At 36.1% G+C, this 12,297-nt stretch overlaps 1 protein-coding gene across 3 annotated transcripts in view; it reads left to right on the forward strand.

Moving 5' to 3' along the window:
* Window positions 1-12,297, forward strand: part of MYCBP2 (MYC binding protein 2) — a 184,362-nt gene that overhangs the window by 155,075 nt on the left and 16,990 nt on the right. For all 3 annotated transcript variants that reach the window (XM_072353261.1, XM_072353271.1, XM_072353253.1), the window contains 12 exons: window positions 500-657; window positions 1,440-1,639; window positions 2,052-2,201; window positions 2,612-2,772; window positions 3,340-3,496; window positions 4,273-4,497; window positions 5,313-5,378; window positions 8,572-8,811; window positions 8,947-9,045; window positions 9,830-9,910; window positions 10,718-10,984; window positions 11,754-12,037. In XM_072353261.1, coding sequence (XP_072209362.1) covers window positions 500-657; window positions 1,440-1,639; window positions 2,052-2,201; window positions 2,612-2,772; window positions 3,340-3,496; window positions 4,273-4,497; window positions 5,313-5,378; window positions 8,572-8,811; window positions 8,947-9,045; window positions 9,830-9,910; window positions 10,718-10,984; window positions 11,754-12,037 — 2,088 coding nt within the window. The remainder of the gene's footprint in view (window positions 1-499; window positions 658-1,439; window positions 1,640-2,051; window positions 2,202-2,611; window positions 2,773-3,339; window positions 3,497-4,272; window positions 4,498-5,312; window positions 5,379-8,571; window positions 8,812-8,946; window positions 9,046-9,829; window positions 9,911-10,717; window positions 10,985-11,753; window positions 12,038-12,297) is intronic.

A 12,297-nucleotide genomic window follows, 5' to 3' on the forward strand; every position in this document is an offset into this window, starting at 1 on the left:
GACAGCATAAGCTAGGTGTTCTTTTGCAGACTGTAAGAAGTCCACTGAAGGTAAGGAGTAAAACATGTCAGAGATATAGCCATAGCAAATGAAAATTGATTTTAGGGCTAGAAATGTTGGAAACTTTTTCAATTGGCTTGCATAATAAAAATTCACTTCATAGGTGCTTTTACATGCATTCTCAGGACACTTTTGCCTGAAACTTCAATTCAGAATGTTTGCGTTCTCTGAAAAATTCCTAAATTCTTGGAGCTTACGAGTTACATTATTACATCTCTTATGAAGTCTTTGCATGCTTTTTCATCATATATAATTCTAGTATGTTTCTTCTGTTCCAGTGTTTAAGAAATTTTTAGGTACATCAAACTCAAACTAACTTTAATGCAGCAGTAGCATTATCATTACGGAATGTGTATTCCTGTATTTAATATTTGTGCATAACTTAACCATACAGTACACATTTATTAATGAATCTGTAACTTCCCTGATTTCTTTGTAGTTTGGAAACTAGTCCAATAACAGATACAGACCTTGCGAAGCGCACAGTCTTTCAAAGGTCATATTCAGTTGTTGCATCAGAATATGACAAACAGCACTCCATTTTGCCGGCACGTGTAAAGGCAATCCCCAGAAGACGAGTTAACAGTGGAGATGCAGGTAAAACTGCAGGCATTGGAGAAAGAGATTAAAAAAAAAAAACAAAAAACAAAACAAAACATTAGATTTATTGTCCGTCTTGAAAACTGTAGACAATTTTGTGTATATAGATATACATATGTATGTATATAATGGCTCTTATTTCATAGAGTCACAGAATTGCTCAGGTTGGAAAAGACTTTAAAGATCATTAAGTCCAACCATGACCTAACCATACTACCCTAACAACCCTCTACTAACTTATGTCCCTGAGCATCACATCCAAAGGGTTTTTAAACACATTCAGGGATGGTGATTCAACCACCTACCAGGGGAGCCTATTCCATTGCTTAACAACCCTTTTTGTAAACCAACCTAAACCTCACCTGGCGCAACTTGAGGTCATTTCCCCTCATCCTGTCACCAGTGAGAAGAGACCAACCCCACTCTTGCTGCAGTCACCTATCAGATATTGGAAGAGAACAGTAATGTCTCCCCTCAGCCTCCTTTTTTGTTTGTTAACCTGTACAGGATTAGCCTCAGAACAGTTTGGGGATTACTTCAGTTCTGAAATTTGTAGTTCATGTTCTGTGCTTGCTTTAAAAGCTAACGTGGTGGTTTTTCAGTTGAAGCATTATTTTTCCATGCTGATTTTTTTTTTTTAAATGCGTTTTTTTTCTGATATAAGAAAATGAACAAAAGTTTATCAATTCTGAAATTTCTCTGCTGCTTTTTATTTTTACTGTGTCTGTAAAATGAAAATGCACAATCTAATGTATGCATATTTTTATGCTTTTGAATAGAAGTGGGGTCCTCTCTCCTGAGACATCCATCTCCTGAACTTTCTCGGTTAATCTCCGCCCACAGCTCTCTTTCCAAAGGAGAGAGAAACTTCCAGTGGCCAGTGTTGGCTTTTGTAATCCAGCATCATGATCTGGAAGGACTTGAAATAGCAATGAAACAAGCCTTACGGAAATCTGCTTGCCGAGTATTTGCCATGGAGGTATTAATGTACTCATGGATATTCTGTGATTACAATAGGACATACATAATTTCTGTCTTAGTGGTTTTTTGGTTGTTTTTTTTTTTTTTTTCTTGTGGTTTTTTATTTGTAATTTTTATGTAGATATTAAAGCAATAAATAATTTGTGTTTGATAAAATAATTTTAAAAATTCACATACCTGTATAATGATCCCTAGAAGTTAGGAATACAAAAACATTACCTGAAAACTTTCTTTTGTAGCATATTTTCTGGAAATACATAAGTCATTTTAATTGATTGCATTAGCTATTGAGCAATGCCTCTGTATAATTATCTAACTGTCTGAAAGCAGCAATGTATCTCTTTACATAAACTGTCATTATACTAGTTTATGTACTTAATTGGTAATTCCCTGTGTGTGTTTTATTTTAGGCTTTTAATTGGCTTCTTTGTAATGTTATTCAAACAACTTCTCTTCATGATATTTTATGGCATTTTGTGGCTTCCCTGACTCCTGCACCTATAGAACCTGAAGAGGAGGAGGATGAAGAAAATAAATCAAATAAAGAAAATGCAGAACAAGTATGTGAGGTTGAGAAATAAATTCAATATCTCCCTTGATTTTTGCTAGTAACTTAGAAATGCTTTTAGTATATGTGAAAAGGACCCTTACCGCCTCTCCATGAAACAATACTTTAACTATGGAATTTAAAGTTTCAGTTTAAACTGTACTTGGCCTCTTTTGATAGTCACCGTTGAATTACCTTTTCCTCTAAAATGATCAAGTTTTGCGTGATGACAAAGTCCTGTCTTTTAATGCATTAGTTTTATGATTATTATTAGGAGTATGGAGAGAAACAAAACAAAAAAGCCATTAGCACATTGCTAATCTAGTACCAAAAAAAAACAACACACCTCGCAACCTACTGTTTGCTCTAACTTTTTTTCTGTATAAAAGTCTGTTAACAAAATAAAATTGCTTTGCATCTAAGGAGAAAGACACAAGAGTGTGTGAACATCCTCTGTCTGATATTGTGATTGCTGGGGAAGCAGCTCACCCATTACCCCACACTTTTCATCGTCTACTCCAAACAATCTCTGATCTTATGATGTCTCTACCCAGTGGTAGTGCATTACAGCAAATGGCCCTAAGGTAAGTACAAAGTAAGAAAGTTCTTAGGAGACTGAAAAATCCTGAATGTTATTGATGAACAGATTTTGCAGTATAGATTCAAAGTTGGAAGCATCTTTGTGCTTCCTGTAAGAAAGTGAGCATGCATTTCCTTACATGTATGGGGATACATGTAAAATATGTATTTGTTTGTATGTGTATTGGTTTAAAAGATTTTTAGAGAAAATATATTTCCTCTAAAGTTCTATATTGAGTACTATTTTAAAATACATTTTCTATTGAAGAATATGGTATCTGCATGTGTAAATACTTTTTGCTCAAACATCTGTCACCTGAATGGTCTCCATAAGCTCTTCCCTGTGTCTTGGTGCTGAAGTTGCAAATTGAATAAATAATGATTCTATTTCTTGTTAAAATTTTAAATTTATTCCTGTCTTCTTTAAAAGGTAGGAACAAACCATTCTGCAAATATTTGAAGTTAAAGGTTTCTTCAATACATTTTGAGAAGCAAAACTAATTGATAGCTTTCTTCGCTGCTGGGTTGTATCTTTTAATCGATGCATCAAAATCTGCTAAATGTGTTTCCAGGTGCTGGAGTCTCAAATTCAAACAATCTGACCACCAGTTCCTGCACCAGAGCAACGTTTTCCATCATATCAACAATATTTTGTCTAAATCTGATGATGGAGATAGTGAAGAAAGTTTCAGTATCAGCATACAGTCAGGTTTTGAAGTCATGAGTCAGGTCAGTATTACACCTCTCTCAAAAAAAAAACCAAAACAGACCAACTGTGAACAGCATGTGGTTCCTGTAACAATTCTGATGGAATAAAAATAGCTTTCATTGCAATGTTGTATTTTCATGAATAAATCTCTGGAATCTTGCTGATGATATTCAGGTTTTCTTTATTCAACTTTTGAGGTTCAGATACTGCCCCTTAATCTATGTTATTCATTTAGCTAATTCATTTAGTTCATTAAGTTTAGTTTTTAAATGCTAAATAGTTCCAGTTCTTAACTTGCTTATGTCTTTTTTCCTTCTACTCTTCAGAGGAGCCACAGATTAATACTTCTAACTAATAGTTCTAAAGTGTTTTCTTCTGCTCGTTAATACATTTTCACATTTACTAATGGGTTTATCTGCTAGCCACTAGTATTTCCTTTGGGTTAAAGACTGAATAATTTGAACTGACAAATGGCTTCTTTAATTCAAAGAACATGTCTTCTAACTGGAGAGGAAAAGTGTAAGATTTTTAAAGTGTAAATAGTGCCTGCATTTAAGCTTAGTTAGAATGGTGTGTCACTGGGACAGGTTGCCCAGTGAGGTTGTGGATGCCCTATCTCTGGAGGCATTCAAAGCCAGGCTGGATGGGATACTAGGCAGCCTCATCTTGTGGGTGGCAGCACTGCCTGTGGCAGGGGTTGGGACTAAATGATCTTAAAGGTCTTCTCCAACCTAAGCCATTTCATGATTCCATAATTGGTTTAAGAAATTTTAAATATTTTTGTTTGCTTTCACAGGAACTGTGTATAGTGGTTTGTCTAAAAGACCTAACAAGCATTGTTGACATTAAAACATCAAGTCGACCTGCCATGATTGGTAGCTTAACAGATGGATCTACAGAAACATTCTGGGAGTCAGGAGATGAAGATAAAAACAAAACTAAAAACATCACAATTAACTGTGTAAAAGGAATCAATGCACGCTATGTGTGTGTCCATGTAGACAATTCCAGAGATCTTGGGGTAAGAGAAAAAAGAAATTGAAAATGAAAAACAAAAGTGCATAGTCAGCTGTATATAATCTATCTTCCAAGAAACACTCTGTTGTCCATCCAGTTGAGTGTGTTGAGCGTAATTCAGAAGTTCACATTTTAAGATAAAAACTCTTCTTCCTGTGGTTTTGAAAGCAGTACCTGGTATGATGAAACCAATGATGAAACATGTAGTCTACAGGAACCTGAGAAACTTGATTCTTAATTGCATGTTCAATTTCACATGCATTTTCAAGCATTTAATAATTTCGTAAGTTCATTTCCCTGCTCATCATTTCTGTAGATGCACTCAAGTAACGAGCTTTCATAAGGTGCAACTTATTTTCTGGACTTTCTAAACTCTCACAAAGTACGATTGTCCGCTGTGTCCTACCCCAGAATTCCTACCTTTTTTGCCTCCATTTGTCTTTTGTATAGTAATAATACTTAGTAAAACACAGAATTGTTGCATGTACGGAAATTATAGCATACTAAAGTAACTTAATATACCGTGTTAATGCCAATAGGCCTTAACATCTCAGAACTGTATCACCTTGATAGTAAAGACCTTCTAACTTACTAGATGTGTCTATTGGTCTGGACAGTATTGATATAAATACATATTTATTTCAGTTAGAACTTTCAGTACAAACACATATAGTGAGCTATACTTTGGTATTGGTCCTTGGTATTGATCACTGTTAAAATATTTTTTCATAATGAAATAATTTGTATGTGCTCTCTTAATAGGGAAGAAATAGAACGCTCTTTAGTTTAAGTTCTTACTGTTTTCCTTGTCTGTTGTAGAACAAAGTGACTTCAATGACCTTCCTCACTGGTAAGGCAGTAGAAGATCTCTGCAGAATAAAGCAGGTAACCATTTTAACTTTTGACATTGGAAAAATTGCAAAAAAATATTTATTTATTTATTTATTTATTTATTTATTTGCTACATAGAGTTTCTGAGCAAACATTCTCCATTACTTATGGCAGATAAATTGTTTTGCAAGTATCACAATGTTCTTAGAAAATAGTGTTATTAAATAGTGTTATTTTCTTAGAAATGCTGTTATTATTAACAGAGTTCAGTTTTCATATATACTGAATATTGGTCAAACTTTTACTCATTTACCGGAACAGAATAGGGTGATTTTAAAATGTTCCTTGATTTTTTTTTTCATTACCACAGCTGAAAGGATAAGAGATTGTGTAGAATGTTTTTGAAATAGACCATTTAGCTTGTGTTTCATAGGTCCAACAAACTGATTGACTTATTTTAGGGATATATGTATCTAAACATGCCTGAAATAATTGCATGGTGGGCACTGTTAGATACTCAGACACTCAGCTGCTTTGTGTTGTATTGTCATTAGCTTTTATCTGCTGCATGGAATCATTTTTCATTAGAGGAGGGCAGCTTAAGTCTGAGCATAAGTAGGACACCATGAAGAGAAGAAAAAAAATCAGGTACCTTCCACATAGGCTATCTAATGTATAATCTTAGCACCCATTTTCCCATCATTTTTAGTTCTCAAGTATCTTATTGACCTCTATCCAGGGTTTATGATTCAAAATAGTATTCAGTCTTTGTAGCTCTGATACTAAACTAAATGATAAATTGTTTTTATGTGGAGAACAGTGCTTTGTATTTTGACATAGATGTGTCCCATCAAATATACTTGAGGTTTAAAGTAGCAGTTCTCATTTGCAGCTCAGAACTTCTGCCATTTGTCTTATTAACGGTGCTTCAAGAAGCAGCTGTCTTAACTGTGTCACAGCCTTGACCTTTGTTGAGGTAGCATCTGATAATACTGAAATTCTGTACAGTGAAACTAGATGAGGGAGAGTAAGATAGCTTGTTTTGCTCTACCTTTTATCCTCAAGGAGCATTTAAGGTAAAGATGCAGCTCCAAAGGATGTTTGATATCTGAATAAAGCAAACTTGGGTATAGTTGACTCATAATAAACAGTGAAGTATGAATGTGAGGATTTATGTAGACAGATATAAAGTGTGCGTATGTACATACGGTCTATACCTTTCTCTGAACCTTGTTAGTTTGCTTTGTGTATTTGTTTCTGTCTGCTTGAACATAGCCCAGGTATTTTTCCAGACTCATTCCCAAAAGACAGCAAGACTTCATTCAGCTTTATTTGCTCCTTGGTAAACAGTCCTCTTACACTTTTCCAGAAGACTTTTTATCTTCTAATGCACTAACATGTAGTACCCCAACTCATGTATACCCTCTATCTCATGATATTCTCCTGTTATTCTCCTGCAAAAGCTGGCAGCCTGTGGCTTGGATGGGCACACTCTCAGCTGGGTAAGGAGCTGGCTGGAGGGCCGGGCCCAGAGAGTGGTGGTAAATGGAGTTAAATCCAGTTGGAGACCAGTCATGAGTGGTGCCCCAAAGTAGTCGGTGCTAGGGCCTGTCCTCTTCAACATCTTTATTGATGACTTGGATGAGGGCATTGAGTGTTCCCTCAGTAAGTTCGCAGATGACGCCAAGTTGGCAGGGAGTGTGGATCTGCCTGAGGGTAGAGAGGCCCTACAGAGGGATCTGGATAGGCTGGAGAGCTGGGCCGAAACCAACGGGATGAGGCTTAACAAGACCAAATGCCGGGTCCTGCATTTTGGCCACGACAACCCCAGGCAGCGCTATAGGCTTGGGGCGGAGTGGCTGGAGGACTGTGTGGAGGAAATGGACCTGGGAGTACTGATTGATGCTCGGCTGAACATGAGCTGACAACGTGCCCGGGTGGCCAAGAAGGCCAACAGCATCCTCGCTTGCTTCAAAAACAGTGTTACTAGCAGGAACAGGGAGGTAATTGTCCCCCTGTACTCGGCACTGGTGCGGCCACACCTCGAGTACTGTGTTCAGTTTTGGGCCCCTCACTGCAAGAAAGACATTGAGGCCCTGGAACGCATTCAGAGGAAGGCTACGAAGCTGGTGAGGGGTCTGGAGCACAGGCCTTATGAGGAGCGGCTGAGGGAACTGGGATTGTTCAGCCTGGAGAAGAGGAGGCTCAGGGGAGACCTTATAGCTCTCTATAACTTCCTGAAGGGAAGTTGTGGTGAGCTGGGGGTTGGCCTCTTCTCTCGTGTAATTAGTGATAGAACTAGAGGGGGTGGTTTCAAGCTGCAACAGGGGAGGTTCAAGCTGGACATTAGGAAGTATTACTTCTCGGAAAGGGTAGTCAGGCATTGGAATGCACTGCCCAGGGAGGTGGTAGAGTCACCGACCATGGGAGTGTTCAAGAAACATTTGGATGTTGCGTTGAGGAATATGGTTTAGCTGGGAAGTAATGGTGATGGTTGGACTAGATGATCTTCTAGGTCTTTTCCAACCTTGATAATTCTGTGATTCTGTGATATTAAATAATAAAAATTCAGTCCTGTCTGCTGCATCACAGTTTCATGCAGACACAGGATTAGTAGAGATGAGGGAAGAATAAATACTAGTTTGATTATTTAGATGTTTTGGGACACTCAGGTTGACCTTAGCAATAGCATGAGGCATGGCACCCTAACATTTTATCTCCTCCAATGGTGGCATTACATTTGAAATGATACCTTTGGTCTGTTCTTTTTACAGTTATTAAGTGCTGCCTCTCTTGAAGAGGAAATCAGTCAGCATCTTCCACAAAATTAATATTTCTTTTGCAGAGGTTATGTGGCTCAAGATAAAATAACTTAAGTAGTGATAATTGTGCATTGTATTTTCAGGTAAATTGTGGTGATTTTTTTAGTAAGCAAGCAAACATCAATTCAAAGTGAATGTTCTGAATGTTTGAATTGTTGCTTAGAAGGTAAAGTCACTAACAGTTCACATTTTTTAATAGGCTTTAAAGACAAAAATAATGGCTGTATGTCATTTTATGTAAGAGCTGATTAATCTGGATTCACATTTTTGAGTATATAATTAAGCAGAGCAATATTACTGCTCTGAATGAAAAATGTATTGCAGGTGCTGCACTGATTCCAGTGCTGCACAGTAGATTTGCTTTAGAAGTGTCTTTTGTTTGAGGTTTCAATGTCAGTTCCCATCTTTATTTTCCTGCTTAATAGGTAGACTTGGATTCAAGACATATTGGCTGGGTAACGAGTGAACTTCCTGGTGGTGATAATCACATCATCAAAATTGAATTGAAGGGTCCTGAGAACACACTCAGAGTTCGACAAGTGAAAATTCTTGGTTGGAAAGATGGTGAAAGCATTAAAATAGCAGGCCAGATTTCTGCAAGTGTAGCTCAGCAAAGAAACTGTGAATCAGAGACACTGAGAGTATTTCGACTTATTACATCTCAGGTAGGATTTTCATGTGTTGTACAATGAAATTTACTATAATTTCTGCGCTTTCAGTGCTGAATGTTTTAATGTAAAATATCACCTCTGCACAAGTTTATCACGGAGATAAGGTAGTCATCACTTCCCTTCTTCCAGGTATTTGGAAAGCTCATCTCGGGTGATGCTGAGCCAACTCCTGAACAAGAAGAAAAAGCGCTTCTGTCTTCCCCAGAAGGAGAAGAAAAAGTACACAATGTATTTATTTGTATTCTATCAATATTACATTGCTGAAAAAAAAAACAAAAAATCGCTATTTGTCTTATGCACTGTAGTTTTCAGCTCAATACAAAAGCAAAATGTTACAGTTGCATAATTTTTTTTTTTTTACACTTTTTTTTTCAGTAGTAGTAGTAAATATTTATTGGGGCATATGTGTTTAATGGAAACACCATACCCCGGTGACCCAAATTATGTTTACATACACAGAAGTACTTAACGCCTGCAGTAATGATCAGCCTGTCAATCTTTATTGCCTAATATCTTTTGCTTGAAGATGGTAAGTGGCCCTGTTGGTGTTTGGATAAAAAGTATTTAAGAAACCTCACTGCTATCCTTTTAGCTAGTATGCTTTCCTGTCTTCCTGCAAGGAACAGTTTCTATAAGTGAGTGTTCCCTGATTCTTTTATTGCAATATATAGTAAGTCTGTAGGAAGTGAAAAGTATTTTCCATGCAATGCTCTATAAAGACGTAATCAGAGATTGTATTAAGGTAGATGAGGAAGCTGAATCTCAAATAACTGCGCTTCACTTGTTTTGCTTATTGATTATCTTATTTTGTGCTCAAATTTCCTCCTACTCATAAAGAGGAAAAAAACACTAACCAGTATTAAATATTTTCTGCTTAAGTATCTTGCTTCCGTGTAACAAAAAGCTGCAAATTTTTAGAGCAAAGTTTGTTGGTATTTCATATTTATTGCTACAGAAGTTAGGATTTGTTTTTGGCACTCTTGATCTAATCCTAAATGTTCTTTTTACAAAGGCAACATCAGATGCAGACCTGAAAGAGCACATGGTAGGAATCATATTCAGCCGAAGCAAACTGACAAATTTGCAAAAGCAGGTTTGTTTACTCTGAAATACTTTGAGCAATAAATGTTATAATAAATATGTTATGTGTATATTACGTTATATTAGTACGTCATGATTAGTATATTAATTTTCAGTAAATACAGAATCTCTTAATTGACATTTTCAGTTACACCTTCTGTTGTTCTCTGTTATCAGGCATTGGGTTACATTTTGATTGTCTCCTACAGTAAAAGAAAATTTGTAGTTTGGGTTTTTTGTTTTTCTCAGCATAAATTATTAACTAAAGAGTATGTTTTTCTTCTAAATACCGAAGATGTTTTAATATACCAATTAACATATTTGTTATTTTTAATACTTTTACCATGAGACAGGCATTGCAGTAAAGATTTTCACAGTAATGCAGGAAGCATTTGATTCTGTTTGAAGTTTAGTAAATACTGCATGTCTGGTCTGACTCTTTTGTGACCCATGTTAGCAACCCTTACAGTCTTTTAAATATACTTTTTAACATGTTATAGGTAAAATGAAAATATGCTTTCCAAAAGCTCCCAGATAGTAAAATAACAAGACACTAACAAGATCTTTGTAGTTTTCCAGAGTGAAGATGAACAAATTCATTATTAAATATAAGTTCTAAAGAACTTTATCTAAATATTCTAAATTGAAGACTAAGTTTATTCTTAATTTCAATTCAGTAATGTTGAGAAGTAATTTAAGCACAGGACAAATTTCACAGGTTTTCCATTTTTGCCATAGCTGTGAAGATACTTAAAATACGAATAATAACACTCTAAAAGTTTTTAGGAGTTAACTGTATATTTGGATTCCACTTGGCTAGGTATGTGCGCATATAGTCCAGGCCATACGAATGGAAGCAACCCGTGTGCGTGAGGAATGGGAGCATGCCATCTCTAGCAAAGAGAATGCCAACTCACAACCCAATGATGAAGATGCTTCTTCTGATGCATACTGCTTTGAGCTGCTGTCAATGGTTCTGGCTTTGAGTGGTTCAAATGTGGGCCGGCAGTATCTGGCTCAGCAACTGACTCTGCTCCAGGATCTCTTCTCGTTACTACATACTGCTTCTCCGAGGGTGCAGAGACAGGTGAGTGCTAGCTATTCCTTGTCCATCCTGCTGTTCCTAGAAGAAAAGTCTTTAGAATGATATAATCAAGAACTTGATAATATGTACTTGAAATGGTGGTTTTTTGAAATGATTTTGGATTTTCACTTTAAAATTGTTTTGCCAGTCATATTCAGGCTATTTCACATAAGAAAACAAAAACCTGAATAAAGCAACTCAATTTAGATCCAGATCAGTTGGCAGCACAGATCTCCTATCCAAAAGCACCGAGTTTGAGAATCACAAAAAAAACATAAAATGAGTAAGGGAGTGTACTGTGGAAAGATAACACAATTCTCAATACCTCAAGACAAGTATTTTCTGTTTTCAAAAGTCTCAAGTGTCTCTAAGTGTTCTACTACAGAGTTTCTGACATCTAAAGATTGTATACAGAATGAGTATGTAACATGCCAGCAAATTAAAGTTCTACAAGCATCAGTATTTCAGAAATTTTAGTACAAAGTTCAGTGCAAAGCATGTTTTCATTACTAGATGAAGATGAAGGTGGTTTCTGTGTGTGTTTTGTTTGTTTGTTCTTGGTGTGTTTTTTAAAGTGATATTTGATTTGGACCCTTAAGCCTCATCTCAGTATATTATTAACCGTTATTTCAAAGCAAGATAGAAACCTTTTAAAATTTCTTACAATTGTGATTTGAATACACAGAGTAGATACGTTCTGTCTTACAGAACAATTTGTAGTTATTGTTTGAAAGTTCCATCTGAGGTTGTGATGTTTTGATTCTTTTTCCAGGTAACATCGTTATTAAGGCGGGTTTTGCCTGAGGTAACCCCTAGTCGCCTGGCTAGTATCATAGGAGTGAAGTCTCTTCCACCAGCGGATATAAGTGATATTATTCACTCAACAGAAAAAGGAGATTGGAATAAACTGGGAATTTTAGATATGTTTTTGGGGTGCATTGCCAAAGCTCTTACTGTACAGCTAAAAGCCAAAGGAACTACCATAACTGGGACAGCTGGCACTACAGCAGGCAAAGGAGTTACTACAGTCACACTTCCAATGATCTTCAATTCCAGGTTTGTTTAAAAATACATATAGGTTCTCAAGCTAAAGGTATAAAAGAAATATATATTTTGAAGTCAGTTATGTTGCCTTTTATGATCTTTGTTTGATAAATGGGAAAAAATGAATAACACTGATAATATAATTAAAGCTATTAATAGATTTGATTAAAAAAACAAACAAAAACAAACCCTGTCCTGAATGTGTGCAGTATTTGTTTTGGTGGATTTTGACAACTAATAACTAATTGAATTTATTTCTTGTATTACAATGT

Source organism: Excalfactoria chinensis, chromosome 1, assembly GCF_039878825.1.
Source record: "Excalfactoria chinensis isolate bCotChi1 chromosome 1, bCotChi1.hap2, whole genome shotgun sequence".
NCBI lineage: Eukaryota > Metazoa > Chordata > Aves > Galliformes > Phasianidae > Excalfactoria > Excalfactoria chinensis.